The sequence below is a fragment of the Kryptolebias marmoratus genome, linkage group LG4, assembly GCF_001649575.2.
Source record: "Kryptolebias marmoratus isolate JLee-2015 linkage group LG4, ASM164957v2, whole genome shotgun sequence".
Classification (NCBI taxonomy): Eukaryota; Metazoa; Chordata; class Actinopteri; order Cyprinodontiformes; family Rivulidae; genus Kryptolebias; species Kryptolebias marmoratus.
In genome coordinates this window covers 22,043,404-22,058,658 of record NC_051433.1, presented here as the reverse complement: position 1 = coordinate 22,058,658, position 15,255 = coordinate 22,043,404, and the positions used below count along the sequence as shown (strand labels likewise).

Here is a 15,255-nt window from a genome sequence, read left to right as displayed (position 1 = left end):
AGATCTGGGCCGTTCTGCTAACTGGGCGTGGGGTTGTACTAAGAAATAATTTTCTAAATTGTGTCTAAGCAATCAGAAAAAAGGAAAATTGTAAAACTGAGGATGAATTGTGTGTTTCTGACCCCATCTAGTGGATGACCAGCATCAGTTTTGACCAGGACTCACTCATCACACAACACTTAAAGGCAGAAACCTCCAGAGCTGCATTACATCATTGTCTTTTCAGGGGGGTGGGTGTTCTCCAAAACATTGATTTTGTTGTTGTTGTTGTTGTTTAAGTAGGCTTCTGACAAAGTGTTTCATTTCAGTGACTTGCAGGAGAAGAAAGAGGTGAGTCACTGCACTGTTTGTTGTGCGGCCACAATCACAGGGCGCGCGTCTAGACGCGCACAGAGAAGTGCGAGCTGTTGTTTTCATTTTCAATTATTTAAGTCCTTGCCAACCTGTGCATGGAAAAAAATTCACCACCGAAACTGTCTGTGCCAGCCTGCGAAGTGAAACTGCAAATACAAGCTGTACTTGCAGCAGTTGGGAAGTGGTGGGAGTCACTCACTGGCGAGTTCGTTGTGTGGTGGTTAGATCACTCCAGATAAAAATGATGAGCAGGATGCAAACAGATTGCTTTATTAACAGCACTTCGACCGACCTCCACACCCCAGCCTCCTCACAACACAACACAACACTGTCGGGTGTTAATGTCACATCTCCCCAATCTGACCAAGAAGTAAAGTAAAGCACAAAGCAGATTCAGTTTACTACTTTCAACACTTTTAACTATGCTGTCAAACATGTAAATATGTAAACAATCATTTGGACCATAAATGAAAATAATTACCTCCAAGTTTCCTCTATACTAATTAACCTTAAAATACATGAATTAACTTCATTTTTAAACCTTACACTATCAATAAAAACACAGTCTTTGTAAATGTCACTGGTTGCTGTGGTTTAGCCTGAATATGCTAATGGTGACGAAGGCATGCAATGCAACCATTTACCATACGCTGACGCTTCACTGGTGTGTTTGTGTGTGTGTTTATCAGTACAGAAGAAATATGGAGAGAGAGAGAGAGAGAGAGAGAGAGAGAGAGAGAGAGAGAGAGAGAGAGAGAGTGGGCAGAGGAAGCATGATGTGAGTCAAAGTGAGAAATCCTCTTCACCACATAATAAATCATGCGTAGGCTTTCTCATCACTGGGGGTTCACCTGCTGAGGCCCTGCAAAATCAATAGCTGAGACCAAGGCTGCTGTGCTGGAGCAAAAGCCATGTCCTCTTTTTTTTTTCTTCTTCTTCTTCTTATTTTCTGCGAGATAAAACAACCGAGGATGTTTCTTACACAAACATAAAAGGCCTGCTTTTTTTTTCTGCAGCAGGTTTTGGCATCACTGCTTGATGCTGACCTTTGAATATACCGTCAAAAGCCGACTGAAAGCAATCTCAGAGTTTTAATCTGCCCACAGATATGTATATATATAAATATAAAACAGCAGAAACTAAGAGTCAGATTTTATACGTGTGTTGGTTTGCTGGCTCGTGCATGTCCGAGCTCTCTGAGCAGGGCCCGGCGCCAAGCCATCAGGCAGTCATACGCCTACCGTCACTCTCGTCTCTAATTATACACCCAGGAGCAGAGAGCTGTGGAGTGTGGAACACGGACTGAGGAACGGGAGGTTGATTACAAATACAAGAGGAAGGCTTGAGAGTGGCTCTCAGCTGCAAAACACAGGGTGAACAAGTTCAGACACAGCAGACTGAGCGAGGGAGAAAGCAACGAGAAAACGAGAGGTAGAGGAGGAGAATCTGTCTGAAAAAAGGTTAACAGGACCGACTGAAGCAGAGTGGGAGTGTAAAATGTAAAAGCGAGTAGGAGGAAAGAGAGAGAGAGAGAGAGAGAGAACTGAGGAGAGGAGAGAAGGAGGAGTGTGTGTGTGTGTGTCTGATAGTGTCGAGCTTGTCTGGATGCCTCTCTTCATTCTGCTCTGCTTTCTCACCTGCAGGATGACACGAGTCGCACAGGTGTGCCGTCATGCTGGGGACATCGATGGGTGAATGAAGAAGGAGGGAAGGAGCAGAGAGAAGGGACATGTAAGTAAAACCAGCTGATCTTTTTTATGTTTTATTTTTGAATTCATGGAAATATTATCGTATCCTTTTTTTCTCGACTGGAGGTGGCAGAAGCTCTGAATGCATTTCCGAGGACCTCTGACTTAACTTAGTTTTATGGCTTTACGGCTCGGCAGGAAGAAACATCAAACTGACCGAGTGCAATATTGTCACTACTGATATGCAAATAATCCTGACCTCGGAGCGGATTATCAATAACTCGATTGCTATAACACTGTTGTGTTTACATGTCATTTCCTTAGATAAGCAGCCTGTGTAGTGACAGTGATCACCTCTTATGGTCACCGAGGCTGGCAGAGCCTTACATCACAGGCCCGTTTGAGTCATGATCTCACCATACCTGTGCAGTGAGTGCCCGCACGGCAACGCCATTTGAATTTATTTACATTCAAACTGCAGGCATTCAGCTGACAAATACTTTGCGATGGTGCCATGAAGGCTTCTCACACAGAAATATCTAAACGAGCTGATATCAGAGGCACGTCAGACCTGGTTGTGAAAGACGTCCAGTCAGAGGTCCGATGCTCAGATAGGATGATGTAATGACAGGCTGTAAATTCTCACTTGCATAACTTTGCGTAAAAGAAAGAAAGAAAAAGAAAAAAAAGGTTCAGACTCGGCTGTGGGTCTGACCACAAGGTGCTAAAATTCATCCCGCCTCAGTGAAGCGGCTGTGTGTATGTGAGGGGTTTTAACGGGTCTGTCGTGTCTTCCCTTGTGCCCTTCCTTAACTCACGCAGTCTGACGTGCTTTTCTGGTGGAAACTGTTGCAGCAATAACTTCACTGGAAGTCCTCACTTACTAACCTCAAGGGATGTGAAAATAAAAATGCTCAAATCTGACCTCTAACTTTACACCCACCACCAACATTTTACCCTGCCTTGTTCTCACCACACTCATTCCTTCAACAACCACGTAGCACTTTGTTACCATGGCAACCTTTTTTCTGTTTTTTTTTTTTTTTACAAAGAAGTTGGTAGATGTTCATCAAAAACTGTCAGCATAGCTAAAGGTGGTTGGAAAGCTGTAATTTGAAGCTGATGGTGGAGTTATTGTTCGGATGTGGAGGGGATGTTTGCAGGCGGCGATCTAAACCACTGTAAGGCTTTCAGAGGGAAAAGCAAAACGTGTCAAAATCTTGATGGGAAGGAAAATAACAAAGATGCGGCTGTCACAGTGAAAAATACGTCCTCTTTCAGTTCTAAAGTTTAATTTATCTGGAGGGTTTGTTAAATCATATGGTCCCTAACCAGGTCTTCACATGAGAGACGCACAACCTCAGAAAAACAACAAATCATGTCATAATATTGCCCTTTTTTACTTTTCAAAGAAAAGCATAAGTAAAGTGAGAAATAACTATGTATGCCTCGTGATTAGGTTGTTTGCAGAACTACTGTGAGCAGTATTAACTTGATGTAGGTTTTTTTTTTTACATCTTATTAGTCATTCCCATTGTTTGTAACTAGTTTTGTACCATCCTTGTTATCAACAAATCATCAAAGTTTTAGTCACGCTTCAGTTCATGTCTGTAGGCCTGCCATTTCAGTCAGATGGAGGCCATTAAACCCCCTTCCTGTCTTTTTATTTCTGTCACTATTCTGTTGTCAATTTGCCTGTTAGCTTGGGTTCATTGGGTCGTTCCTTGACCCAATTCCCAGTTTGGTCCAAGCTTCAGCTGTTAGAAATATCTTCACATTTGACTCAAAGACGCTTTGGTTTGGAGATTATGGTCGACTCAAAGACTACCGGGTGCCCAGGTCCTGTAGCTGCCATACAACCCCAAATCATGAGCCCTCTACCACCGTGTTTGACACGAGGCGTTTATGTTGAGAAATATAGCCAAACTGTGAAATCATCAGTCCAATCGATATCTTTGTGTAACTCTTATAGTTTGTTTGGCTGTAACTGCAAACCTAAGTTGTGCTGCTGCGGTGCTCTTTTTAGAAAGAAAAAAAAAAAGTTTTTTTGTTTTCTGGGAACTTTTCATAAAAAACATACGTATTTAGTTGGTTTCTAACTCTATTAATTTAACGAGTGGCAACTATTGTCAGTGTTTTCCACTTGTGGGTATTTTCTTTTCTCGCTGTAGTGTGAAAACCTCTAAATGTTTTGGAAATAGTTTCATGACTGATGCGCAACAACAATTATTTCTCAAAGATTCCAGCTGATGACTTTCCTGGCATTGTATGAACTCACTCCTGTGACTGTTTTTATGCAAGTGGTTACACTCACTGATGATTGCTTAACCAGTGCTTTTAATTGCACTCTTCATTTTTATGAAAACAGGGAGGGTGCATTTAATTTTTCAAACTCACTGCATTTTGGCTTGTAGTTCTGAATAATTTGTCTTGAATAGTTGTTGAGATTCCTGAGACTTGGTAAGCATGAGATGACTTTTGTGTCCTAATGTGAAAAATTAAAATACTTAAAAGTGTTAGCTCTCATTTTGTTAAAATCAATGACTCGACACCTAATCTAATGCACTGATATTTGCTTCTTCTGCTGCTCAGATCATGATGACCTTGGGTTTGCCACAGTTGCCAAGAGACTAATGGAGACTGTGATACATGATCTTAAAACCACCTCTTCGTCTACGGGAGGCCATGCAGTGCAGGTGTGAGTGACAGGCAGCGTGAGGCAATGAGCTTCACAACAAACCCAGCTCTGGTCCCAGACAGGGACAGCCTCCCGTTCAAAAAGAGAGACCAAAGATGGAGCTCACCGCGGCACCAGCAGCAACAATGTGATGCTGCCAATTTCAAGGCTCCGTACCCATACAAGAGCCACGGTGAGTTCAAGACCAAACCCGCGGGCTTGTTCCGGCCTGTGCCAAGGCGGGCTCCTGCCCTCTACCAGCCCTGGATGCAGATCCAGACCCCCACGAGGCCCAAACAGCACATCCGCTCTGCTTTCAGAGAGCACCCTGGATGGACAGAGTGGGGAGACTTCAATCCTCTCCCTCCTGGATGGGAGTTCTCCCTCCATTACCAACAACTAAACCACTTATCTGGAACACGTGCGCTGCAGCCAGGCCATCCACACTACGGCTCCAGATTCAGTGCTGGCTCCCTGGCACCTGAGGGTTTCCACAGAGGGGGTGGAGGCTGGGACAAACTCAAGACATTAAAAGACAAGAGTTTAAATCCAGAGAGGCATGGGTATAGCAGCCATAAAGGGCCGTATGTGAGAAGAGGAGACAGAAAAACTGAGCATTTATCCAAGGCTGAAAACAGAAGTACGTACCTACCTCACGCTACACATCAGGACGCCACCTTACAGCACGATTCATTACACAAATCAGTAAAAGCTGTCTCTGTGTCCGGACAGTCCCTCATCAGAGTTTCCCCTAATAACTTAAATGGCACATGCACCTCCACGACTGAAAACAAGTCAAGATCTCCGGCTGTCCCTTCCTCCAAGCATGCTCCTTCTTCCTCTACCTCTCCTAACCGCTTCCCCTGGCTTCTTCCCCACTTCGTGGCCGGTTCTCTGATTGAGCTCGAAGACGGACGGCTGAGACGGGTGGAGCACCTGCAAACAGAGGACTTTCTGCTGGGCTCGATGGCGTGTCCGGACCTGCGTCTGAGCTGCTGCACGGTGCAGAGCATCTGGCCCTCAGCCTCAGCCTCCTCCTCAGCCTCCTCCTCCTCCTCCTCCATCTCCCGCCTCCTCATCCTGCTTCACGATCAGCAGACCCAGGTGAAGGGAATCTCTCCGTGGTGCAATTATTCACAGCAGCTCTCGTACAAGTAGCTGTAAATAACCCTTTTCCAGAGAGTCAGAGATGAGTCATAAATATCTTGATGCTTCTAAACGCCTGTAAATGAACATAAACAGCACAGTAGTATTGGTGTACGTATGAAAAACATTAACCTGTTTTATGACTTTATTTGTAAAATTATCTTTAAGCAAAATTAACCTCATTTCCCTTTGAAATGCAGTGTAAATACTGAATGCTGAATGACTTTTCAAAAATTTGTTAGACAAGCTGAAACTGGATTGTTAAGCTAAAGGCAAAATTAGCTAAATAGCAGCTAAAAGCTGAATGTTAAAAAAAAGCTGTAACCAGCAGAACAGTAGATAAAAGCTAGAAATGAAGCAATGACACTGAAGGTTTCAAAAATCAGGAGGACTTGAAGAGTTTTTCATTCATTTCTTTGAAGAAAGAAGTAAATAAAGGTAAAAATTTCAAAAAAAATATAAAAGTTACAACAAAACAAAAGTCATAGCTGTAATGACCTGAATGACCTGAACGTTATAACATATAAAAATAAAATTGTTGTAAGTATGCGGAAGAAGTTAGATTCCATGAAATATACGAAGGAAACTATAAACAAGAAAACATTAAATGCAGCTGATTAGAATAACGCTTTAATGTTAGTAAGATGTTTCTTTGTGTCTCACCCCCCATGTGTTTTTCTCTCCTCCAGGAGCTGGTGGACGTGTACGTGGAGTACCCGTTCTTCGTGCGCGGGCAGGGCTGGTCCTCCTGCAGCCCCCAGAGGACTGCCCGCCTCTGTGGCCTGCAGTGCCGCCAGCTCAGTGCAGGAGACGTCTGCTTGGCCCTCACACCCGTCTCAGCTCCAGGGTCTCCACCGTCGGCCTCCCCGGGACCAAAAGCCTCACCCAAGAAGTCAGAGGATGGACGTGGACCCCTGGAGTCTCAAACTGCCCTGTGCAGCCGGATTCCCCTCGAGCTGAAGCTGCTCGCAGAGGGGCGGAAAACGGGGCCAGAGCCCGTCCGCAGGAGACACTGTTCAGCCCCCTGAGCCGGGACTTCAGGGGCCTTTCCATATGTAGTTAGCAGTTCTAAACTGTGCTGTAAACAGCTTATATATGCTGTCTCTCTACCTCCTCAGTCATGCTTTTGTGGTTCACTGTCATTTTGATTTGCATCTAAATAAGTCTCAGTTAAAGAGAAAAGCTACGAGCTGACTTCTCAGGGTAATGGGATGTATAAAATTGTTGCGAGAAACTGGAGAACCAAAGTGTAAACTGATGTTGCCACAGGGGGCTGCTTCAGTGACTTTTATGGGGATTAGTTTACGGTTTAGTGTTTAATGTTTGCATTGTAGCTTTAAAAATGCTCATGTGGCTTTTTGCAGTTGTGACTATATCAGTTTATGTTTCTTACAAAGCACATAAAATACTGCCTCAGGTCTTTTCACAGCATTTAAAGTTAGCTCTCTTCTGCTCTATATTACGTAAGAGTTATTTGTGATGGCAAACTTTTATTTCCAAAGTTGAAGAAAGAAATTGTATTTTACAGTAAGCTTTAATTTTAGGCTTCTACCTCTTTTTACAAAGATCTGTGATCATCTGTGTGGACTGTGATTTTATCTCACTAAATACAAGTGAGACCGTTTGGGTTTTTTTATCTTTTAAGCAGAACTTGAAACAAACTTCAGTTTCAGTTTTTGGGATGAAACTAAAAGTCGGATTATGGGATTTAAGGTATCATGTCCCTGAGCAGCATTTCCATCAAAGTGCTTTAAATTTGTACACAAAAAAGGAGTTTTTACTCCTGGGGAAAATATAAACTAGATTCAATAACAACAAGTTTAACTTACAACAAACTATATTAAAAATACACAGTTAAAACATTTTCAGTTTCACAATAAAATTGATGGATTAAATCTTCTGAAATGTAAAAGTTATAAACAATTAACATCTTACCTGTTGTAAATAGCTCTTCAAATGACCTCAGTTGAGCTGATGGTAGATTTAAAAAATAGCTTTTTCAAACATGAACCTCTATGGCACTCTTGGCCTTGTTTGGACTAGCCATTAGCTCATCAATCCTGTCAGAATCATCAACATCAATAAAGATAGATGAAATAACTCCATTTACTTCCACTGTTCAAAACTGAAGCCTAAATGTCATTTTTCTCGGTGTGCTGCCATGTTGTATTTTTTTGGTGCCAAAGACTGCACACTAGGGATTTGGGACTACCCCCTCAACGCAAAAGTCCCGCCGCCTACACAGCCTCCCATCTCGCTAACAGACTGTCACACTGTCAATCACAGTTTAAAACCTTTTTAAGCCTCAAATAACTCACTGAAACTAAAGGTACTTTTTAAAATGCATGTTCGAGCATGCAGCAACAAGGTAAGAGCTAGGTAAAATTACAAATTAGCACCTGAAAAAAAGTGTTTTTAATTTTTTTTTAGATAGGAAAACATCCCATTCGTTTACATGGAGGGATGAGACTTGTTGTGCCGCAGCCAGACACTAGGGGGAGCTCGTCTTTTCTGACTCCAGCTTCTGGCTCCAGCTTCTGGTCTTGTGTCCATTTATCATGTATGTCATTAAACTTATTTCTTCAAAGTGAGGTCATTCAAAACTATCCACAACAGGTAAGATATTAATTGTTCATTACCTTTCCAAAGAAAGATCTGAACTCTCACTTTAGAAACTATATAACTACATCATTTCTTGTGCTTTCTCAGAGCAGGTGTAAAGTTTTTTTCTTGTTGCATGATGATGATATCATTCATTGTCCTGCCTCATGAAGGCGTAGATCAGGGGTCTCCAATCCTGGCCCTCAAGGGCCACTATCCTGCATGTTTTACTTGTTTCCCTGCTCCAACACACCTGATTCAGTGGTTAAATCACCTCTTCATGTTCTGCAGAAGCCTGTTAATCACCCACTGATTCAAATCAGGTGTTTTGGAGATTTGCACATCCTATACATCATTGAGGTGCGTTAAATTCCCTCTGAGATCTCTGATGACCACACTCCAGTCTGGTAGGTGGCGGTAAATGCACCTTAAGTTGGATGCCAGCCGCCAATAAGAATCAAAAGAAGAAGAAGAAGAAGGTGTTTTGGAGCAGAGGAACAAGTAAAACATGCAGGATAGTGGCACTTGAGGACCAGGATTGGAGACCACTGGCGTAGATGTTCAGGTACTTAGTATATCCATCTCAACACTTGATCCTTCTCAATTTTACTAGAAACGCCAACAAGACAATCAGCCACCAGCTACCATTCTAGAAAGCCAAATTTGGAACCAATCACATTATTATGATTATGACGTATTTTCTTGCTTTCCTACTCCACTCTCACTTGGCTCAGGGTTAGGAGTTAAAAACATGTGGCTGGGTTGAACTGATTATCGACGTGTAAATATTTCAGTTTAGGTGTAGAAAAATATACATGGTTAGGGGTTTTCACGACACATCAGAGGCATGTCTCCATGCCATTTAGATGCTGCCTTAAAACAATAAAATTGATTCTCACAATCTGAAACTGAGAATTGTGACAATATATTTAAATATTGCACATTTTTAGGCAGGACTAAGCTTTTTCAAAAGAGCAAATAAATTTGGAGTCTCTGGATTTTTTTTTTGGACAATTGGCAACACAAACACTTTGTGTTTATAAACCAAAGTAACACAATATTCCTGAAAGAATGAAGTCATAAAAGTCTGGGGGAGAAAAGCAACTAAAAGTACTGCACTCACAGATTGGGTCATTAGTTTATTTTAGAAAAAAGTTACAAAAATAAATATATTTTAAAAGCTGAGTTAAGCACACAGAACAGTCAACCTATGAAGCACAAATTTAGGAACCAGAGGGGATTTAAAAAGCCATTGTTGATGACATTATTGTGAATAAAAAATGACATGTTTCACCTTTTTTTCCCCTGTTAATTTTATAAGATAACATGGCAGCACTCATCCTGCAGCTTGGGTTTGTCGTGGAGGTGATGGAGCGCCTCATGATGCTGACAATATGTCATCTGCCAGATGTTTCACACCTGACCTGAATCCTCCAGATGTTCACAAACCCCAAAACGTACCAAGAAGATGGAGCCCCGAAGGCTTACGTGAAATCTTACCACACTGGAAATATCTTACATGGCATTATCTCTGCAGACATATTTTTTTTTGTCACTTTCTTTTTTTTTTAATTTTCTATTAGCAATAACTGTTTTGTTTGAGCTTGTGAAGAAACTTCCACACTATCCCAAGTCTTTTCAAAGTTTATTTTAGTCCAGACTGGGCTGTAATAGTGGTTTAGGCCCTTTAGCTCCTGATCAAAAAAACAAACAAAAAAGAAAAAAATCACCCTCAGATTAAAACTCGGTAGAAAAATCTCCCTGGTGACCCGACAGCACATCATCCCCACTTTGCCTTCGTCTCGCCGCCCATTGTCCGGCAGTCAGTGGCAGCCGCAGGCTCGGACCACCATGTTGCGGTACTTCTTCAGGATGACGTTGGAGCTGTCGTCGAAGTACAGCACCGAGATGCCGTGGAGCTGCGTGGGGGCGCAGCAGGGCTTGGGAACCGTGCCGGGGTTGATGAAGTGCACCTGAGGTTGGAGAGAAAGTGCAAATAAAGCTTCAGAGGATGTGGAGGCTGCAGTGGAAAATGTACCAGCCGTGTCGGGGGACTGTTCGGGGCTTACCAGAGTCTGCACGATGGCGTGATTGGTGGCGTTCATGTACGAGTTCAGAGGGAAAGCGCACTCTCCCTCGCAGTAAAATGCAGCATAGCCCTCTGGTGCTATAATCCAGTCCTGATCAGAGGAAAACCACAAGCTCGGCATCAGTAAAAGAGTCACTTCTGAACAAATGTAAAGTCTGATGAAGTGTGAGCTGCGTACCTGCCATCCCAAATCTCTGAAGCTCACATACAGCTCATGCTTCTTACACCCCTCCTTGGAGAATTTGAGGTTATCTGAAACGTGCAAACACAAAAGATTATGGGTAAAAGTTCCTGCAGACATTTTGGCTCTATCTTTCGAAAGGTTTCAGTACTTGTTGCAGCTTCTGCTGCCTTCGCTGCATCTTGGGCAGTCCTCTGGGGTTTGGAGCGGTTAGACTGGCGGCCTTTTTGGCCGTGAGCTGATCGGGCACTGCGGAACCGCACCCCGTTGGCTTTGAAGAAGACGACGAGGAAGGTCTGCTTCTCCTTTGGCTCGCCTCCCGTCACCAGGCCGGCCAGCCGGGGATTCCTCCTCTGGCCTGCAGAGGGAGGCAGAGGGAAATAAACCTTTGACTTTGTGGTGACAAACACAACAAAACCATTGATTCCTTTATGCACGACTTTAGTAACAGTAACTCAGGCGTTTTCAATAAAACTTCACAGTTAAAGGTTTAATTATAAAAGTTGTTACTCACCACGGCTGTCCTCGACGATCAGGTGCAGACCGAGGTTCTGTTCAGGGCGGAGCTGCCAGAGGGTGCTTGTAGCAGTCAGGTCAAAAACCAGCCATCCTTCTTCTGAAGCCCAGACGTCTCTCTGATCCAGCAGCAGCAGCTCCACTTCACTGGAGAGGACATTCATTGTGTTAAGAAGCACAATCAAAGCAGTTGTCAGTGAGCTGCATCCACTTCAGAAATCTCACTTCCTACAAGTTTTCAGTCATAAAATGTGATGTTGATGAAGCGTCCGCCATGACAGGTTGCAAACAATCTTGTTAATCAGGACAAATCGATGTCATTCCTTTGTGAAACTGAAACAAATGGCGCTCTGGAAAGTTCGGACACAACACAAAGGAGTGAAGTACGCCTGGGAAAATATTCAGCCGTTGAGCAAATGATTTAAATGGCCGTTCAGTCAGATAAAAATGGCAAAACCGCATGTGTGGTCCTTTTGAAGCAGGTTGTTTTATGTTGTTTTGGAAAAGCACTCCGCCACGGCGGATCTGACCCTCGAATGTCTCGATTTGTGTTTGTTTTATACAGTCTAAAACTACGACGTCACAAAAGACAACAGGACACTCTTTGTGGCTGAACGCCGGAATGCTAGCTATTTGTCCAACACCTGAGTTCAGTTCCTAGAAATGAAGACGAGACTGAAGGTAAAATAAAGAACAATGTTGGCTTTGTCTCTGTTTTGTAAGAAACGATAAATGGTAGTGCATTTTGCTATTGAAAAATGTAGTTCGGAACCAACGGTTTTTGTCGCTTTTACATTCTCTGACGGTTCACTCCCTGAACCAGTCGTCCTGCTGTGAGAACATTCCCGAAGAAAACCCCTCATCTTCTTCACAGCAGATTTCAAAGACAATCGTCCTGTTTAGAGACATCAGAGGTGTCTCTCTCTCTCCCTGTCCTGCAGCCTGCTTGTCTGTGTGGTCTGTGCATAACAATGGTTTTATCTCGACCACCATCATCAGCCCCTCTGCTCCACATCAAACACCTACTGACTGCACATCACTCCCTTTATTATGGAAGTGAAGGTTCTCTTTTTGAATCATCCTGTTAAGTCTGATTCAGACAGTAAATTAACCCCACGATGCCCTGAACAGTGCTGCCTGTCGCCTGGCTTTATGAAGTGATCGAGCAGGTTAGAACAAGTTCAGATTATGAAGATTATAGTAGCTTTCCTCGTCTGTCGTAAACCTCAGAAGGCTAAAGGGTTTTTCCGTGTATGTTCATTTATCTGAAGTGTTCATTAGGAAAATATCTCATAAACCTGTGGACTTTTTTTTTTTTTTGACAACTGATTAAATTCTGGTGTCCCCTCACATTTAAGATGGCAGCCACAGCTATAGCAAGCGCAAAAGTGACAATAACTTTGCCAGTTTTACAGCGACTGAGCTGAAACTTGGTGTGGAAGTAGCTGAGAGTCATTCCCAACACCTACTCTGAGCACATCTCGCAAGATCTCACAATATTGCACGAGAACGCGCAAAACGTCATCGACAATGTTTGACCAAAACGGCTCTAACTCTGTCATTTCTCGTCACAAGATGATCTTTTTATTCTAAAACACTGGCAGGGAAGGTGGCGGGCGATATGCATTCCTTTAACGAATGCCAGGCCTTTAATTATTGATGCCATTAACCACAGCATGATTCAGTGTTTGCCCGTTTGTTTCAACTTATGCATTCACAACCAACCAAGCTTTATTACATTATAAAAACACATCCATTTTTTTTGCTAACACAGAAACTGCACAAAAGCTCTCTTTTTTTTCCTCCCCTGGACTGGCAGCTTTTTATTTAGCTGCAAAACATTTTCTTAGATCTTTTGTTTGTGTAAACGCGGCTTAAACGATTCGTTTTTCATAAAAAAGCACATTTTATCGGTAGATCGGACAGCTCGAGCGCAGGCCAGTTGTGTGGGTGTCAGGAGAAATAAAGCAATGGCCTCTCCCCTAACCTCCCCCACCTTCAGCGAGAAACGGATCGTATGTCGAGTCTCGGTCCAGCTGTAATTGCGCACGGCGATTTGACACAAGAAAAAGCAAAACAGAAGCTTCGTGAACAAAGCCCAGCTGGAGGCCGTTTAAAGAAAAACATGAAGGAATAAACTACGTGTGTGAGTGAAAAAGTGACGTCTCTGCTAAAATTGCAGGTCTCCCGGGGACGGTCCTGTTCTGACTGTGTTTCTGGGATTAACGCTAACGTCTGTGTAAACAGTGTCAGTGCTGATGACATGGTGGATTTAAGTGAATTAGTGTCAAAACAAACGATTCCCCTCGGTGGGACTGAAGTCGCTGGACTTACTTGTGGTAAATTTGCTCATGAACCGATGTCAGCAGGTAATGTTTGGTGTCGGCATGCTAAGGGGGAAGGTGTCATTAAAAAAAAAAGACGTTTAAATCAGTTATGGCATCCAAACATCAACATCGGTCGGAGAACAAAAACCAGGACTAAAACACTGAAAAGCCCATTAGGCCTTTTTCACATGATGTAAGAAATCAGTCAGAATGCGGATGGTTTCTGCAGGGTCTTGGCGAGGTCTTTAGGTGTGTATAAATGCAGCGGGCTCCCCGTTTCCAGACTGATAGGTCCACGTTAGTCTTGAGCATAGTAAAGGTCATGGGGGTTTATCACACGGGGAAGTCAACCTGCCACTGTTGCACCTTTGACCTGCCGAGCGAGGCTGTCAAACTTCACCTGGCCATGTTGGCCTCGGGCCAGGGCTATGGTAACGTTTCATCATGAGACCTGTGGCGACTGCTTGGTCCCTTGGTGGCAAACACTCAGCGAGACTGCAATGAAAAATCTGCCTATTTGATTGGCCGACTAGTCTCCAGCAGTCACAGCCCGGCGTTATTATATTACTAAAAGAGCCGAAGGAGGTTTCTTCTTGAAACATCTCTATTTGTTACCATAAACGGATGGGTTAAATTCCAGGCTGCAGCTGATTCAACAGGTTTCTTTCATTTTTAAAGCTAATAATAATATGAGCATTTCAGCTAAAACTAAAAGAGAAATGTTGGTTTGTATCAGTTATATCACGTGTTCAAGTGTGAGCCATGGTGCCTCAAGCTGAACACAGAGATGTTCAAAACAAAATAACAAACCCTGAACAGAACAGTGTTTACAGAAGTGATAAATTGAAATGTACTGAGCAGCACAGTGAATCTTATAGTAACTGGAAGACATGTTTACCTGTCTGGGGCCTCCTGGAGGACCTGGTAGACACTGACTCTGAAGGTTTCATTCTGGGCGTGCTCCTGGATGAAATCCTTGTAAATCCTGAACTCTGCTGCTGTGACGACCTCCCCCTCTGGAATACGGGAAACGTCGAACCGCAGCTCTTGTAAAAGCGGCTGGAACAGAAGCTCCTGGTCCTGGTCGACTATCACGAGAAGAGACAAATGAAGACATCATCGATCAGATCCGAGGAATCCCAGCTTTCTCCTCGACTGCCACACGGATGCAGCAAAACCTCAAAGGAAAAACTTATAGGGACATGAAAATGACCATTTTAAGTGGAATCAGATGGGAAACCAGTCACTGGTTGCAAATATCTGTGAAAACTGTTGTTGATTCAAGGTTTCCTCTGATGTGTGTTCCTCTGCCCGCAATTTGGAAGCACTTTGTCAGAAATAGAGGAAAAAAAAAAATCTCTTTTCCATGAGCGGAGTGACTGATCTAAACATTCTTTAGGTCAAGTCCGCCATAAATGCCAACGCGAGGGGGATGAAGCCATGTTCGTGGCTCGCTTTAGCTCCCTGTTTAAACTGCACACATGTGCTGACCACAAGAAAAGGCTCGTTAGGGCACAGCCCGGAAAACCACAGCAGCAAGTGCACTTAAACAAACTCACTTCCATAAAGAACAGAAAACCGCGCAGATTCATATGTGCCTTTATGAGTGTGCACCCACAACACCTCCCTGATTATTTTGCAATACACCCCCCACCCCCCCCCCACGCCCGCCCTCG

The 15,255-nt window shown here is 43.4% G+C and overlaps 2 protein-coding genes across 2 annotated transcripts in view; one reads left to right on the top strand and one right to left on the bottom strand.

The window, feature by feature from the left end:
* Positions 1 to 1,918: 1,918 nt before the first annotated feature.
* LOC108241182 lies at positions 1,919 to 7,489 on the top strand. The gene is made up of 3 exons (XM_017425169.2): positions 1,919 to 2,085; positions 4,635 to 5,823; positions 6,555 to 7,489. The coding sequence occupies exons 2-3, from the start codon at positions 4,765 to 4,767 to the stop codon at positions 6,891 to 6,893; spliced, it is 1,398 nt and encodes a 465-aa protein (XP_017280658.1). The 5' UTR covers positions 1,919 to 2,085; positions 4,635 to 4,764; the 3' UTR covers positions 6,894 to 7,489.
* Positions 7,490 to 9,338: 1,849 nt separating this feature from the next.
* LOC108241192 (bone morphogenetic protein 7) overlaps positions 9,339 to 15,255 on the bottom strand; it is a 12,636-nt gene continuing 6,719 nt past the window's right edge. Inside the window, exons 2-7 of the mRNA XM_017425181.3 lie at positions 14,478 to 14,667; positions 11,251 to 11,399; positions 10,888 to 11,094; positions 10,734 to 10,807; positions 10,536 to 10,646; positions 9,339 to 10,439 (exon numbers count right to left, since the gene is read on the bottom strand). Of these exons, the coding sequence (XP_017280670.1) occupies positions 10,290 to 10,439; positions 10,536 to 10,646; positions 10,734 to 10,807; positions 10,888 to 11,094; positions 11,251 to 11,399; positions 14,478 to 14,667 (881 nt within the window). The 3' untranslated portion in view covers positions 9,339 to 10,289. The remainder of the gene's footprint in view (positions 10,440 to 10,535; positions 10,647 to 10,733; positions 10,808 to 10,887; positions 11,095 to 11,250; positions 11,400 to 14,477; positions 14,668 to 15,255) is intronic.